This window comes from Trematomus bernacchii, unplaced genomic scaffold, assembly GCF_902827165.1.
Source record: "Trematomus bernacchii unplaced genomic scaffold, fTreBer1.1, whole genome shotgun sequence".
Lineage (NCBI taxonomy): Eukaryota > Metazoa > Chordata > Actinopteri > Perciformes > Nototheniidae > Trematomus > Trematomus bernacchii.
Genome location: NW_022987973.1, coordinates 17,212,630 through 17,230,685, shown reverse-complemented (window position 1 = coordinate 17,230,685; position 18,056 = coordinate 17,212,630). Strand labels below are relative to the sequence as shown.

Genomic DNA, 18,056 nt, shown 5'->3' with positions numbered 1-18,056 from the left:
GTTTCTCCATTCTTACCTACCCTACCTTTAAGTAACATTTTGAATTCAGGGCTTTTACTTGTAAAGTAGTGTTAAAGAACATAGTATGGTACTTTTACTAAAGTAAATAATCTGAGTCCTTCCTCCAACACGGCTGTATTCCTAGCATAAGGCTGCATGCATTTCCACCACTAAATTGGTTTGATTTGTTTTCAATTGAGTGGATAAAAATAGTTAATGTTGGCTTGTGAAAATTCAGGCTACTGGTTCCTTACATATTCTCATCAGAGCTCGTCCTAAAACCTAAACCCAAAGGTCATCACTGATATGAAGTACAAATAGGTACTGTGAACGAATTTGAGCCTTATTGTGTTTATTCATTCATTTTTAATTGTTTTGTTTCCAAAAGCTCTTTTTGTGTTAATTTGATGAAAGTCATATTCCAGTTATATATATATATATATATAGGTCTTAATACTGCTACTCTTTTGCCAATAGTAAATGTTGCATTTCTATCTTCCATTGATCTATATACAAAGTGGCAATTGATTACAGCGGAAAGACCAAATGAAGAAGCCACACTCATTTAAAAATGTAACATTCGTTCATTGAAAAGCTGTAGGTGTTTTTTTACTGAGTTTACAGTGGTGATAAATCCTGTGCTGGTGCCGCTGACAAACATTGTCTTAAACATGTAAAATAATCAGATTTGATTACATTACTGACTTTGAGTAATAGGGCAGGCTGTTTTGAATAACCGAACAACTGAATGACTCTTATAACCAAATTTAAAAAAGGCTGTTATCTTGTGGTATGTTGAAGGACTGGGCCCATGCACCTCCACCATTATACCCCAGGCTCCATGTCATCAATCCTGCCTATAACACTAAATCCTGGCCAGGATCTATGAACCCCTATTGGTATTGGATTCCAGGACAGCCATTAAACCAGGTAAAAGCTTTAAAACATCATCTTCAACCAATTCAAAAATGTAACACAGACAATGTATACAGACAAAGTACAAGAAAACAAAATCAGTTTAAAAATTATTTCATATACACTCTTAAGCAGCTGGTGGTGGATTTCCGACGGCGCCAACACTCCCCCACACCAGTGAACATGCAGGGAGCGAGATTATGAAATCCTACAAGTACCTGGGGGTTCATCTGAACAATAAAATGGACTTGTCTAATCACTTTGCTGCTCTGTACAAGAAGGGACAGAGCAGACTCTATCTGCTGAGGAGACTGAGGTCTTTTGGGATGCAGGGGGCACTCCTTCAGACCTTCTATGACTCTGTGGTGGCATCAGCCATCTTCTTTGATGTGGCCTGCTGGGGCAGCAGCATCTCGGCTGCTGACAGGAAGAGACTGAACAGACTGGTTAAGAAGGCCAGCTCTGTCCTATACTCTGTCCTATTCTATAAACCATGGACTACATTTCTCTGTGTTGGAATTCGACAGACACTGCTATATTTTCAAAACTGTTACTGGTACTAGATGTGTATTTTGTAAATTGTATAATGTCTACTTCCAACCTCTCCACCATGGGCAAGACTAAAGAGCTGTCTAAGGACCTCAGGGACAAGATTGTAGACCTGCACAAATTGTTTACAAGACCATCAGAAAGCAGCTTGGTGAAAAGAAAATGGAGGTTGAAACATTATGCTTTGGGGGTGTTTCTCTGCTAAGGGGACAGGACCACTTCCTGCATCGAGAAGAGGATGTACGGGGACATGTACCGTGAAGATCTTGGCCTATAACCTCCTTCTCTCAGCCAGGACACTGAAAATGGATCATGGATGGGTCTTCCAGCACCACAATAAACCTTAACATATGGCCAAGGCAACACATGAGTGGCTAAAGAAGAAGCACATTTAGGTGATGGAGGGGCCTAGCCAGTCTCCGGACCTTAATCCAATAGGAAATCTGTGGAGGGAGCTGAAGCTTCGAGATGCCAAGCATTAGCCTCAAAACCTTCAGGATTTGGAGAGGGTCTTTAGAGAGGAGTGGACCAAAATCCTTCCTGAGATGTGCACAAACCTGGTGACCAAATACAAGAAGCATCTGACCTCTGCTGTCCAACAAGGGTTTCTCCAAGTACTAAGACATGTTTTGCAAGGGGATCAAATACTTATTTCCCACAGTTAAATACATTTTTATCTTTTATATAATGTCAATTTCTGGATTTTCTTTTTGATATTCTTACTCTCACTGTTAAAATAAACCAGTAATTTATTTGTAAGTGGGTACACTTACAAAATCTGCAAGGGATCAAATACTTATTTCCTCCACTATATTTGACTCTTCACTTGCTGTAACAAATGTGCATTTCCTCTCTGTGGGACGAATAAATGTATTCTGATAATTCCTCATACATACTCCTTTAAACCATTTTTTTTAAAGTTAAGACATTCAATGGTAACCTTGTTAACAGAAGTGGCAATAACAGAGTGATATTGACTTTTAGTCATTTATTTATTTATTATGCACTTTTTCCTGCAGGTGTGGCTTGATCTCGCATAGCATTTTGGGCAGAGGGTTTTAGAGGCATTCAGGTTGTCCATCATCTCCAATGCCCTGACGCTCCGTGGCATGGGAGACGTGATGGCGGCTTATAGCAGCACTGGTTGATTATACTGTTGGACAACATATACACAAGTTTCAATTCAACATACCAAGTTTTATTGACATATGCACAACAGCGTTGTTTAGGCAATGAAAATCCTAACCCTAAACCTGGGTCCTAGGCTTCTCCAATAATGCAACATACAATATACTCAAGACATAAAAAGATAAGTGAAAACACTTCACAGAGCTCAGGAGTTTTACAGCCTTATTGCCTGTGCGATAAACTTAAGCTGCACTCAATAAAGACATAATTAATAAAGTGTTGCTGTCAGAGAACATACCTGGGCACCAACACTGCACCTCGTCTGGGCTTTGGCTTACTAGCCTTCACCATCCTCTTGCTCACAGTCTTTCCTCTCCTGCTGAGCTCAGGCTCTTCCTGTTCAATAGGCCTTTTGCTCTGAAACCAAAAATGTTGATTACATTTCTTGAGTTTTAGAAAAACTAATCTATAATTGGCACAAAAGAGGATTAATTAAACACTTACTCTACAAACTTATCAGACAAATCCTTGTCCTGTTTTATTTTCTCCTGCATTACATGGGCATCAGATGTCCCAGGGAGCATAGAGTGACTCCTGTGGGTTTTCTATCATCCTTGCTGCAGGCTTCACCTATAGGTGCAGGCTGCTGTGCATTTATGGACAGTCCAGCCGTGGCAGCCGATAATTTGTCCAACGTGTCACTAGCAACCAGGGGACAATACTACAAAAAGTTTATATATAAGGTCATTTAACCTTAAAGAACTAAGCACAAAGTGAAAAGTCATCAAGTATTTGAAATGAATAAACACCGAAATGATCACTGTCATATTATATAATCACTTGTAGGTAAGTAAAACTAACAGAATGAAATATTAAACAGAAACTCACAAATCCACTTTGTAAACTTAGAAAACTAAACTAACATTAAAATCGACATGCTAACCTCCTGTTCAATTGATATTGTACATTTTGTTTTCTCAGTACACTAAATAAATAAGAATACATTTGAATAAAAACAAACTAGAAAAAAGAGACTTTGCATCTTTATTTCAACTTACTGGGTTGCCACTTGAAAGGTTGTGGTTACTGTGATTCATGTTTGTCAAAGAACCTGATCATTCAGATGAATAAAGGTTTTGAATGTTTATCCTGTCTCTCTCTCTCTCTGGTGTGGAAACTCAGATCGAATGACTGTAAATTCAGTTGGGTCTCCTACTGAACAACTGACACTTTGATTCTAGAACTGGTATGGTAAGACATGGATTGGAATACTGATGGGAACATTCCAAAACAGAACATGTTATTAAGCCTAAATTAGTGAAAACAATATAATAACAAATTAACACGTCAATAAACCAAAAAATAAAACTGCTTTGCCCTTTAGAGTTATCTGGCCAACATATTTATCATCACCTAGCTTTTTTTCATTAGCAATATCACTAACCATCTTCCAGTGGTGGAAAGTAACTATGGTACATTAACTCAAAAACTACATTGTTTCAACATAATTGTACTTTTCTTGAGTATATCAATTTTTTTCTAGTTTATACTTTTACGCTACTACATTTCTGAGGAAAATATGGTACTTTTTACTCTACTACATTTATATAACGCCGACAGTTACTATTTACTTTTTTTACATATAAAGAATACATGACATGATCCAGTACTGTAATACAAATGTTCCCAGTATTTTCTGAAGTCTCTAAAATAACTCCACACTGAGAAACTACAACATTATAAAGATATGACATGTATTTGTTGGCAGTACAAATATAAAATAATATTATATAGTAATAAAATATTCTAAGATGGGTCATACAGAAACATATAGGCTACTGTGGTTTAAAAACATTATCCAAATCAACTCAAATGTAAGTGGGTGACATAGAAAGCCACAGTAACCTAACAATTGTAACATAGGACATTTTTTAAGACCAACACTGATGGCCTTATTATTTTTGAGTTGTATCATGAATTTTATTGCATGCCTTTTTTTACCTGCTATGCCACTTTTGCTGTAACAATGTACATTTCCCTGCTGAGGGACTAATAAATAATTTCTGATTCTGATATCGCATAACCCTCTATCCTTTATGTAGTATTGATATTTCTTTATTTGTGTGCCCATGTTCTTTTATTCTTTGTCCTCACTGAACTGATACTGCTGCTGCATAGACTTTATTTCCCATGTGGATCAATAACTTTCCATCTCTCCGGGTTAAAATTACATAAGCTCTTGACTGATTGCATTCTCACAAAGCCTTTCTTATTAAGTTATACTTAGAAATCACAAATTGTTTAAATATTGTCAAATTTCTTTCGTGGTTAACACGTGATTATTATTTTGTGCGGTGTTCTTTTGATGTGGGTCACGTGAGCAGGCCACGAGACATTCATTCGCTGAGCACACGTTCAACAAATTGAGACTAATTAGCTGGCTAGCTGACTTCTTAAATATGACCTTTTATTGATGCTAGCGGTTATAATTTGGACATTTCTCACAGGCTGTTAGTCCACATCATGGCTTTTTCCCTGGTGAGTAAAACACTAAATATATTGGTGTATTGAGTTAGTCTAACGTTGACATTTGACCTTATGTGTGACATGAAACTACCACCGACGTATCTCTCTTCTAAACTCTTAATTCCTACCCAAAAGAACTCCCCAGAGCAGTCTAATAATAGTTGAAAAACCAGCCTCATATGTGCTAACCTTGAGCTAGACTTCTAGCTTTAATTAAGAAATAATTTCCCCTGTCTTTTGGTTTCTTTCCCTGCAGAGAAACGATCCCCGCAGGCCAGACAGCCCGGACTCGGAGTCTGCGGCCCTTTCGACCTGCAGCAACGCGGACATCTTTCGCAGGATGAACACCTTGCTGGGTAACGCTCTGGATTTCAGCGGTGTGTGCACCACACCTAACAACACCAGGGGAAAGCCAGACCTGCTGTGTGGTAAAGTCTGTTTAGTATTTTCCCACTCTGCAGCAGGTCGTCTTGGCTGCAAGAAGCAAGAAAACTATAAATGGTTAAACACAAGGTTTCAGAAAAAACTAAATCCAAGTTAAGTCCCTCCACTGAACATTACCCATTTGAATTCGAGCTCACATGGAAAGATGTCGTTTTATTAAAGTGTTTTCATGAATTTAAAGTGAGTGTTTTTGGTTAATGTTACACTTTTAAGGACCAAATGCGTTTTTAACACATTGCCATCAATACCATTTTGAGTAGAACATTTGTTTATTGTAGGTCCAAAGATAATCAACCAACTGCTCTTTTTGTTGTTGAAATATCACAATTTCCCAGAAGCCCCCCATGTGACATCTTGACGTTTCTGGTTCTGTCTTTACCAAACAGTCCATAAACCAGATGTCTGTATTTAAATTCTCAAACAATAAACACAAGCATTTGACCAGCTGAAAATTAAGATTTTTTTTTGACATTTCTTATAGACAAAGATCTTTCCGGAATTACATTTTCTGTTGAGACTTATTGGCAAAATGTTTTTGCTCTAGTAACCAGCATCCTATGTGTATATGTATGCATACTGAAATTAAAGATACGCAACCTATGTGATAGCTACTGAATTCCCCTGCTGCTGTTATGTGATATGCATTTTTGTTGTGGAGCCACATTTGGGCTAGAAACCATAAAATAAGATGGATATTTTTTTCATGTTAAAAGTTTCATCCTCACAGGAGTCCCCATCTTATCCAGAATGCCATCTGTTAGACCTCGTTCACCTTGTCATTATCATTCAGATGCCAGCAGCTGATTCGTGCTGCATCGCAGATCTGCAGCATTGCAGCACTTTGAAGTGTTTTAACCCCAGAAGTGAGATTGGCCAAGATTTTAGCTCGGCACAGTGTCTGCGTACTTTTTCTTGAAGTGGTCATTTGCTCAGGGCATTTCTGTAGTCTTGGTCCAGATAATGTAAAGATGTATATGCGGCTCGACATAAGATGCAGTATGACACTTGTGTGTGATAAGTTACAATTGATACAGAAGGGAATTGTTTGTTGCTGCAAATAGAGTTAAAATTATGTTGTGGCCTCTCTTCCCCCTCCACCCTTGCTCAGTGTTGCTGAATCAGGGCTGCAGCTGGATGCTATCCAGGCCTGGAGGGAGGAGCTGGCATTGCAAATTGCTCCGTCCTCATCATCTGATCAGTCAGCTGATTTTTGCCACAGCAAGGCTCTACATGCACAGTTCCTTTTAAAAATCAGGAAAATAAACTAGTGTGTGATTTTTAACAAGCTATCTATCTATTTTCTAATAACCAATTGAGCAGCATTAAGTGTGGCTTTTTTTATTTTAAACAAAGTCTGCTGAGTCATTTGCTCCCCTGCTGCCTTCCACCATGCTGCTGTAGCTCTGCCCCTCGCCTCGCCCTCCCTCCTCCTGCCTCTGTCCGCTCGCTCAGGAAGCGAGGCTAGACGGAGTTAGCTGTAACTGGTAGCAGTGGAGGCTCTCTTCCCACTCACTCAGAGATGTGCTGTGCGTACCAGAGAGCGGAGTACTTCTATCAACAAACCAATAGCTCCAGCAGGAATTTTTCATTACACAGTTGTTAGGCAAGGAAGCAGTGAGGTGGGGGGGACAGCTGATGTCATTAGCAGGGGTGTGTGAGTGCATCAGCAGCCATGTCACATGCTGCTAGGTGGGTCAGTGATGCGGACAGAGATGCATGGCAGTTGCACCGGGCACAGAGGCAGCAGGTTAGCTCCCCCGTCAGCCAGGGTAGGGGGAGATGTGGTCGTGTTCAGGGAAGTTTATTTTTAAACTAGATTTATTTTCACAGAAACTGTTTTGTGTGACTAGTTACTCCCTGCCCATTTATATGCATAGACTGAAACAGTTCTTTCAGCTGCCTAACAAATTCTCTCCTCTCTTCTCTAAATCTCTGACCTGGATCTTTGATCGAAAAGAGTCGGAGCTGGCTGCGGTGGGCAGCAGGAGGATGCTCTTCCCAAACTGTGGTGGAATTCCCGGCTCCCAGGACACGCCGACGTCCCGGGGCCCTCCGGGTGTCGCAGACCTGGGCCTGGGCCTCCAGTCCCTCCGGCTGTCTGGCTGGGACAGACCCTGGAGCAGCCAGGATACGGACGCACACAGTTCCCCCTCCCCGGTTCAGACCAGCTCACCCTCCAGTAAGTACCACTGTTCTTGTTTACCTCGATGGATAAAAGGAATGATGGCAAAACCAGCAAATATTTTTTTAAACAATCAATGTCAGAGGGAGGTTGGTGGTTTTCTGAAGAGTTTATAAGCTCTTTCCCTGACCCCATTTATCTTAGCATTACAGTAGATATTGTAACATCTGTGAGGTAGTGTGTCTTGACTTGTGTAGCCCTCATGTTTAGAAATATGTCGTGCATCATCATTACAGCAGTCTGTGTGTGGGAACAGACTGTAGCGTCAATAGGGAGGATGATGTGGCAGTTTTGCTTTGCTGCATCTCTAGCAATCCAGCAGGCAAACAAATACTCCAGTGGAGTTACTTTTTCTTTTCCTAAAACGTATTGGAAGAGATGTGTCTTGTAACAACAAGGTTGACTAATTTCTAAAATACGAAGTACCTGTTGATGACACTGATGATGGCAGGATGTTGTTTTTCATACACGATATACCAACCCCCCCAAGTTAGCTGCTTATCATTTGTACATGGGTGATGTAAATACTTATATCGGATGTTCACAGTTCTTAAATGAGTCGTCTTTGTGGAGATATTGCAGACTGTAAAGGTGCCCCACCTGCCCTGACCCATTTGTAGTGCTATAGTTTGATCGCTGCATGTCCATACCCACCCAGCATAACTTCATTTAGAGCTTTCTGAAAGTCTGACCGAGCTTTGACTGCGGCCTAAAGCTGAATAATACCCCTCAGTGCTGCCACATGTTTACTGATAAAGGCAATACACCTGACTCTCTGTGTTATGGGAGGAATAAAGCTGCTGGTTATAGTTCAGGAGCTAGCCTTTCTTTTTGAAAGGTGATGGATTAGTTGGCCTCCAGTTTGTAAAATGTGTAACTTCTGTGACAAGGTTGTGTTCCAGGTTTTAGTCAGCCAAGTTGCCAAATATCAAAAGTAAAACCGCTGTAAGCTTCGCCTCAACTGTGTTGCTGTTGGCAGCCAGCTTGTGCACCGGCACATTTTGGGAAATTAGAAACCTACATTATGTGACTTTGCCCCTGATTAGAAACCTGTTTTGCAACTTGATGAACAAAGATGCAAATGTTAGAAACTTGAATTTGCAATTTCTGCATGCCTCCTCACAAATCGATATTGCTCTGTAGATTCAGCACACACTTCAGTTTGCTCATCCTCTTGCAAAACAAACGACATCAAACAAGCTAAGCAGTAACCATGGCTACATGTACACAAATGGCTGAATCATCTTAAGAAGACTATTAATGGTGTTGTCCTTTTCCTCCAGTGCTGGGTATGCTGAACAGCCCCTTCAGCAGCCTCCTTGGGAAGCCCCCAGGCTACCTGCCCCCAGAGTCCATGAGCATGGCTGCTGACTTCCTGGAGAAGTTTCCCAGCATGGCTCGCATAGCAAACCGTCTGGACTCCAGCTCCTTTTTAGACTCTCGCTCCAACAGTCCTGAAGACTCTGAGACCAGCGGCTTCAGCTCTGGCTCAGACCACCTCTCTGAAATGCTGGTAATGATACTGGTTCTGTGATTCCTGTTTATTATTGGATTGTCCGGGGAGCTCAGTCATGGGGACATTTTGTTTTAAACATAGATTAACCCGCTGGTTTGACCTTAAGCCATAAATTATCAAACAGTTGGGTGGGCCTTTACTTAAAATGCGCTCCTTTCCTACCTCCCTGTAAAACCCTTTCTGGTTTTTATTAGCTTTTTGTTGTTTATTCAATTGCTACACTTGGTTTATCTATGATTAATTCATTCAAATGTACATTTCCAAAGCACTAAATCGTTTTTACAAGAGTTTCATTTACAGAACTATTTTATATACTTCCTCAGATAACTTTTTTTTTCTTCCATTGAGCTACACAATTAATCTCAACACTTTCTACAATGATGTTCCATATTGAAATCCAGTGGCTCTAAGGGCGCCTCATACAGTGGTATATATGGCCGTTGTCATTGGCCAGTCTTTAACTTTTTGTGCTAACTTTTTCTGAGAACATATGGTAATCATTCAAACTCTAAACACTGATCATATTTTAAGTATTTTGTCTTCAGTATAATAATCTGTACATGTCTTTTCTCCAGTCGACTCTGCGGATTTCCCCTCCTCTGCCTTATATGACATCAAGCATGCAGAAGGACCTGCTGCGGCTGGGCGGGCGTCTGGACCCCCAGGACTCCGGCTCCCCTCTGACTCCACCGCCCAGCGTCAGCCCCGCCTCCGGCATTTCCCGCCGCTGGCGTAGCAGCTCTCCCTGGCCTGGTACAGACATGCTGGACCACCAGCCTGATGATACGTTCAGCATTGAGAGGGAGGCCCGCCTGCACAGACAAGCTGCAGGTGAATCTGACTTCAGTCAAATGTTGTGGTCTCTAAAGCTCACTCATAATGCATAATGAATGTTATAAGAATAATTTAAAAAAATGTACCCCAGAATTTTTGCTTACCTTCTTTTCTTCTGGACGTTTCAGCTGTGAATGAGGCCACGTTCACCTGGAGCGGCCAGCTGCCTCCCAGGAACAACAAGGATCCTCTGTACTCCTGCAAGGTCTTCCTTGGTGGTGTGCCGTGGGACATCACAGAAGGTAACTGCTGCTTTATTGTAATTTGACTTATAATAGTGATGATTTTAAGTCTTACAGTGCAGTTCTAAAGGGGTTATGTATGTATATACTTGCATAATCCTGGTAGGGTAGGCTAAATATGCTAGATAAAACATAACCAGTAGAGTAAAAAAATCGCTTTTTGCTAACTTTGTGGCTCCTGGTGTGAGTCTTGAGTCTGAGTTGTTTTCTTTCTTTTACCTGTACTTCTGAGCACATCTGTGAGTGTACTTTCAGGTTTTGGCCTTCATCACTGATAGTCAATAAAAAAACCTAAAAAGTGTAACTTTTACATTCCAAAAGTGATGAACATTTTGGTTGGTAAAACTATCAAGGGAGTAAGGAATTTCTAATAAGAAAAAGATACATGTTGTAAAAATCATTTTCTTGTATTGAGGCTAGACCACATGACTTCTGTTAACTAAACATCCTTTTAACTTTGTTCACCAGTATTTTGGTGACACACTTAGAAAAATATCTAGTCATTCAACCATTGAAAAGTTGGAATCAAAAAGCGGAGAATGATGCAAATATACAGTTTTTGGTGCCCACCCTCCAATATGAATGAACTCGCACATTGAGCAGCTATCTTCTTACAGCCGGCCTGATCAACACCTTCAGCGGTTACGGCCCTCTGAGTGTGGAGTGGCCTGGTAAGGATGGAAAGCACCCTCGCTGTCCTCCCAAAGGTAATGTTGCTAAAGGTAACGACAGGCTGGTAGGCTATTTTTATTCCTTCATGGTGTCAGGGTGGCACAGTGGTGAGCACAAAGCATGTTGGTGAGTTTGGCTGGAGGTCTCTGCAGCTACACTGTATTAGTGATAATGGGAATTTAAATGTAGCATAGATGGATGAAGGTGACTAAACATGAGTATGCTTCATAATAAATTAGACCTGTAGTAACTGACAGCTTTTGAAAGCTTTTATTAGATTCTGTGATTGTTCACTAATCACCTATTCCTCTGTTGGTCAAACAAAATAATGTTTGAGGGTCTTTTTTAGGATTGATCTATTTATTTTTTCTGATGCAGGGTTCAAAACCAATGTCTTCATAATTTGAGATGTCTACCTGCTACATACATTTTCTTTTTGTATGGCTTATAGACAATTTAAGGAGAAATTACCTGCCTAGGCCGCAGCTCATGATTATTTTAACTATGGATCATTTGTTGAATACTTTTTGCTTAATAAAGGTTAAACTGAACTGAAAATGGATAGATGTATATTTAAACATACTCTATATCCTAAAGTTTTGTTTGTTATTTAGGGTATGTTTACTTGGTGTTTGAGAACGAGAAGTCTGTGCGGGCGCTGCTCCACGCCTGCTCCCAGGACCCCTTCCACCCCGAGGACAGCAGGGAGTACTACTTCAAGATGTCCAGCCGCAGGATGAGGTGCAAGGATGTGAGTAGTACAGTTCTCAGGAAATGTTCTTCCCCCCTAAAGTATATACTTCAGTCTTTTCATGGTACTTTTTACTTCCACTTAAACAGTGTATATAAGAGTATATCTGAAATTAGTTGATTAAAATATATATGTTTTTAAACACAAAGACAAACGTTTAATTGTTCCACCTTATCAATAATGACAAAATGATGAAGTTTGAACTACTGCTTCAGTATTGTTTACTTAGCACATTAATCGAGGAGGAAAATGAGTTCCAGTCAAACAATTAAACATGACCACCTACTACATGAATGCATAATTACAAAAGAAATGTAATGTAGTTACAGGGTGCATGTTCCTACACTAAAAGTAAATTTTCTTGATTAAAGTTACATTCTTTAACTTAAGCAATATGCAGGACTTAAACCTGTACCAGAGTGTTTTTGACACTGTGACGATGGTACCTTTCCTTTAGTCAATGTAGTAAATGTGGATCCTTCTTCCTCCAATGACTGCAACATGGAGTTGCCAATGTTCTTACGATATCCACACCCCGATCTCTTCTGCAAACTGCTGCTCAGCCATGCAATTAAATACTTACCCACTCCAAAATATTACAAATACAATTCCCCTTTTTATTGCCGAAGCACAATAAAGCTGATCAAATTAAACGATCCAACAGAAAACAAAATGGCATAATTTATAATCCATTAATTGTTCATAATAAACAAATAAAAAATAAAAAGCAAAACATTCCAGCAACTGACGAGGGAGCATTTGCTGCTTTTCTGATTTTAGACTTGGCTATAACAACAATTATACTTTGAATAATTGACGGTTTTGTCGTCCAGCTACACGGTAATGAGTATTTTCAGGTTATTTTTGTATGTATTTATATAGGATTGAATTTTCCATGAACAAAGTTGCAATGTTTGCAAGAACATTTGAATTGACAGTGTAGAATAAAAACATTAATTGGTATACAAACAGTCCAAAAGGTAAATAATTAATTAAACTCATCATTAGGAGAATTAGTTAGAGTGACTCGTGGGACTCATGTTCTGGTTTCAGGTGCAGGTGATCCCCTGGGTGATCTCTGACAGTAACTACGTGCGCTGCCCCGCCCAGCGTCTGGACCCCAGTAAGACGGTGTTTGTTGGGGCGCTGCACGGCATGCTGAACGCTGAGGCGCTGGCCAGCATCATGAACGACCTGTTCGGAGGAGTCATGTACGCTGGCATCGACACGGACAAGCACAAGTACCCCATAGGTGAGACTCCTGTGTGCCTGCAGTCTGAAGATCTCTGGTTAGCTTTTAATGACATACTAACTGGAATAACTTCAGTCCTTTGCACTGATTATAATGAAATAACTTCAGAAACAATTGGGAGCACTTACTGAGTCACATTCATAACCCTACATAGACAGGAAGCCAATTTAATGTTTTAATGGGTCGGGTCCTCAAGAGTTATGATTTTACATTTTTGGATCATTTACAGTTCTGACTATTGAGAAATCAGAGAAGGCCATGAAATGATTGTTTTTATAAATATGGTCTCTTTCAGGCTCTGGACGCGTCACTTTTAACAATCAGCGCAGTTACCTGAAGGCTGTGTGCGCAGCATTTGTAGAAATCAAAACCCCCAAGTTTACAAAGAAGGTAAGATACTTTCCAGCATGGTTTATAACTAATTTACGTGATATATCAAACTACCTGTCAGCATATAAAGACGTTTTAAATTAGCAACACTTTTACTGAGCTCATATTAAGGCATGTCTTACTGTAGTAAGAGATGTAAACTATGATTCGTTCCCCGCTGGTTATAATCCTTAATGTCCCTGCTGCTGTTGGGGAGAGTGACAGCCTTTGACTCGCTTGTAAAAAATAAGTACAAATACCTTATCAGTTGATTATCACTGCGTTGTCTCCCCCCCCCCCCCCCCCCATCAGGTCCAGATTGACCCGTACCTGGAGGACTCAATGTGTCAAGTTTGCCTTCGCCAACCCGGGCCTTTCTTCTGCAGAGACCAGGTCAGTGAAACTTATGAAAAGTAAAACATTTAACCCAATTCTGATAAACGTATTGATAAATTAAATGACTGTTCATTATAGGCTAGATTTTATTGTCATGGCAGTTGTAATTATTACAAATTTAAAAAATATTTGTAAGTTTACAATATCTGCAAAGAGGGATTGTTATTGCAATAGTGCTCTCCTTTTGGGTTTTACCTCAGATTAGAATGGACAGCATTTGTATTGATTGTGCATACTGTCTGACTTCAGTACAGCCATATTGCTGTTAGACGGGCGCCACGGGTTAACCTGTGAAATGTGATTTCTTCCCACAGGCCTGCTTCAAGTACTACTGCCGCTCTTGCTGGCACTGGCAGCACTCCATGGACATCCTGAGCAACCACCGGCCCCTGATGCGCAACCAGAAGAACCGGGACTCCAGCTAGAGCAGAGGAGCACACTCTGAAGGGGCCCCTCTGGAGGGGGGCGGCTGCCCGCCAAGGAGAGCACGTGTGCCAGGTGTCCCTCTGCACGAGGGCATCGCGGCACTCCACCAGGCACTGGGGATATCACTGTAGAAAATGTTCACTTTTGCACTTGCTACTTTTTTGCTGTTCAGTGGCACTATGCACAGTGTTGGGATGACAAGGGGCCCTTCACACATTTTCTCAGACCGGTGGCCAGACAGAAAGTTGGGAGTCAGCCTATGGTTAAGAAGTGGATGAAAATGCCCTTTTTTTTGGTTTTTTGTTTACTTGTGTTGCATAGTGAAGAGCATCACGCAAGTCTCATGCCGTTCATTGGCAAATGCCATACAGTGCCTTTAAATTTTTATTTTTCTTCCATGCTCGCTCCCACTCTCTCCTACCCCCAGTTGGCATCTGTTTTTCCTGTGCAAGCCAACTGGTGTTTCTTACTTTTGGGAGTTAAACGTTGGACTTCATTTAACCAGTCGCATTTCAGACATTTTTACGCAGTTTTTTACTAATTTGTACACACGGTTTTAAGTCATGACATGAACATTTTGAATAGAATTCTACCAGGCGGCCGTTTTGGGAAAATCCCCCTTTTTTGTTTTTCTCCTTTTTTTTTCTCATCAATTTTTCTTTTTAATTTGCCCTCCTAAACTTCAACTGAATGGGCACAAAATGTTGGAAGTAGAACTTTAACTTGCTTTGTTGGTCCCGTTATATTTAATGTATTTACCGATAGTACCTGATATGCTTCAACTGGGCAATCTATCATTTCTCAAGCACCTGATGGATCCTGTTGAGAGCAGAGTGAATGAACATTTGACTGTATGTAGTTTAATTTTTGCACTTTTTAATTTGCACGTGTGGAGAGGTGGCAGTGGTTTTTAATCACTTTTGTACATCAGCAGGGGGACTCGCCTATTTTAAAACAGCTGCTTGTTTCCTGTTGAATGTAAGAACTTCCACTTAGCTGATTGATAATACATTAAATCTATCCAGAGCTTGAGTAGACCAAGTAAATGATTCCACGCTTTCTTATCCCATTTTGCCTTCCTGTTCCAGTTGGACATAAATGCATAATAAGCTGTGTGCCAAAGACAAAGTGTCTTTTCTTTATCCATTAAGTTTGTCATGCTGAGCTTGTTGTCCCTTAGCCCAGCTGCTTTTTAGATTTTTGAAAGTCTACCTCATTGTGGTCTGCCAAGTTTGCTGCTACTAAGTTGTGGAGTATGTTCAGATTGGGCACAATAAAGGTGTTTAAGCATTACCTGCTGTGTCAGACTCTTCTCTTCTGGGTCATCTCTCTGGTCAAGTCATCACTGTCGGTTCTGTGAAATCTTAAAAAAAACAAGGTCCATGCATACAAATGAATCTCAAAAAGACAAGACTATATGCTAGATTATTTCTAAATGCTAATTTCAGTCACTGGGCAGGTGCCCATGACAACGTTGCAAGCATTGTACCTACAAAGCTTGTGACGCTGTCACATCAGCAACACGTCAACAGTCAGACGAGTTGTGCAAACTCATTTTATAGGAAACATTTGACACTTATGCTTACCACTCATTACGAATACTACAGTTCTTTTTCTTTCAGTCCGTGGCGTGTTTACTAAGCATTGGGTTTTAAATAAATTGCATTTTATCGTCTCTGTAGCTTTAACATTTTGATAAACCACTTATCTCATTTTACATACTGGGCTGAAATGGGCTAAACGCTAGATAACTCCGCCTGACTAAGTCTGGCTGCGAAATCACTGCATTCAACTTTTCTCACAATGCAACTTGTCTTGACCTTTAGACTTTCCCCGGCTGTCTCTACAAACTCCAGGCTTTCTTATTTGTTTTTGTCTTCAAAATGAGATTAAATGCTCATGGTATTCTCATAATATATATTGTGTGTGTGTGTATATATATATATATATATATATATATATAGCTTTTTTTTTTAAATTATATTTTCAACATATACTGACTACTTTTTAACACTATCACTCTTGAGCAAACAATGATTCTCCATGAATTTTCAACATACTGTGCAAATACTTTTCATATTTTTGACATGCTATGACTTATATTTTTTAATACAGTATACTTTGATTTTACGACCTACTTTAATATGACTGAATTTATATTTTGGACATACTATACTAATTACTCCTGAAATACTATGACTTGTCATATTTCCAACATAGAGATATTTTGGACATACTATGACTTTTTTTCATGACATTTTCAACAATTACTTTTTTCATGTCTTTCAACTATGACTTAATTTTCAAGATAACTGGACATTACATGCACTTTATTCATATTTTTCAACTCACTATGCTATGACCTTTTCACAATATTTTCGACATACTATACTATGAGGTTTTTTCATATAAGTATACAATAAATTATCTCATTGTCAAGATACTTTACAACACTTTTTTAATGACTATTTCCGCATACTATACCATGTTTCCTTTCATATTTTTCTAAAGACTATACTATGACTAATCTCTTTAACATAGTAAACTATGAGTTTTTGTTGATATTTCGCATAGACTATGACTTTTGTCATGTTTTTGACATACTGTAGTATACTTTGAATTATATATTTTTCAATTGACTATACTATGACTTTTTCGTGATATTTTTGAGATCCTGTAATATGAATTCATGAAATTTGACAAACTGACTTTTTTCATATTTTTTTAACATAGTAAACTATTACTTTTCACAATATTTTCGACTTACTATATATGTATTTTTTCCATGAGATTTCAGAGATACTATATATCATGTATTTTTTCATATTTTTCCAGTTACACTCACTGGCCATTTTATTAGGAACACCTGTTTAACCGCTCGTTAAGGCAAATATCTAATTAGCCAATCACATGGCAGCAACTCAATGCATTTAGGCATGTCGACATTGTCAAGACGACCTGGTGAAGTTCAAACGGAGCATCAGAATGGGGAAGAAAGGAGATTTAAGTGACTTTGAACGTGGCATGGTTGTTGGTGCCAGACGGGCTGATCTGAGTGTTTCACTAACTGCTGATCTACTGGGATTCTCACCCACAACCATCTCTAGGGTTTACAGAGAATGGTCCGAAAAAGGGAAAATATCCAGTGGGGGATATTTTCTTTGCACACTTTGGGCCCCTTAGTACCAATTGAGCATTATCTAAACGCCACAGCCTACCTGAGTATTGTTGCTGACCATGTCCATCCCTTTACAAATGGTTTCAGTGATGGCTACTTCCAGCAGGACAACGTGCCATGTCACAGAGCTCAGATGATCTCCAACTGGTTTCTTGAACATGACGATGAGTTCACTGAACTCACATGGCCACAGTCACCAGATCTAAATCCTATAGATCAGGGGTTCCCAACCTTTTTTCCCGAGAGCCCCCCCAAATTACTCCTGTTGGAAGTTGCGCCCCCCCCTCCACACAAGGGGGGGGGGGGGGGGGGGGGTGCAACAGACAAGGCAACAGCGGTAATTAGAGTTTATGAGTCTCAAAATGCTACAACTGCTGTCACAAACTGGATGAATGTGACATATTTTGTTAAAGGAGGATGAAAGCGTATTTAAGGAGCACTATTGGAGTGACTTTGATGGTTATTGGACTCAGGATGAATTCATTTGGATTCCCGCTGTATGAAGAAATTAATATTATGACTGCGCAAGTGTAAAAAATTCGCAAAGGGATTAAATTGTTTAAAACACATGCTCAAAGTAAGCCGGATTTTGCCGATGTGTTTATGTGGATTCAAAAGTCGTAAATAATCTACAAAATGGAGGAGACCGATCTGATCGGAGCAACTGTGACAAATA

At 39.8% G+C, this 18,056-nt stretch overlaps 1 protein-coding gene across 4 annotated transcripts; it reads left to right on the top strand.

Annotated features, from left to right (window-relative positions):
* Nucleotides 1–5,038: 5,038 nt before the first annotated feature.
* On the top strand, nucleotides 5,039–15,495 carry cpeb1b (cytoplasmic polyadenylation element binding protein 1b). Of its 4 annotated transcripts, none has more exons than XM_034115967.1 (12): nucleotides 5,039–5,130; nucleotides 5,375–5,474; nucleotides 7,520–7,741; nucleotides 9,028–9,257; nucleotides 9,836–10,091; nucleotides 10,223–10,336; nucleotides 10,954–11,058; nucleotides 11,623–11,759; nucleotides 12,813–13,011; nucleotides 13,307–13,401; nucleotides 13,693–13,773; nucleotides 14,091–15,495. In XM_034115967.1, the coding sequence occupies exons 1-12, from the start codon at nucleotides 5,116–5,118 to the stop codon at nucleotides 14,199–14,201; spliced, it is 1,665 nt and encodes a 554-aa protein (XP_033971858.1). In that variant the 5' UTR covers nucleotides 5,039–5,115; the 3' UTR covers nucleotides 14,202–15,495. The 4 variants fall into 4 exon arrangements, with proteins under 4 accessions (XP_033971858.1, XP_033971857.1, XP_033971856.1 ...); XM_034115966.1 differs by having other exon boundaries at nucleotides 5,375–5,495; XM_034115965.1 differs by having other exon boundaries at nucleotides 5,375–5,546; nucleotides 10,954–11,043.
* Nucleotides 15,496–18,056: the final 2,561 nt, after the last annotated feature.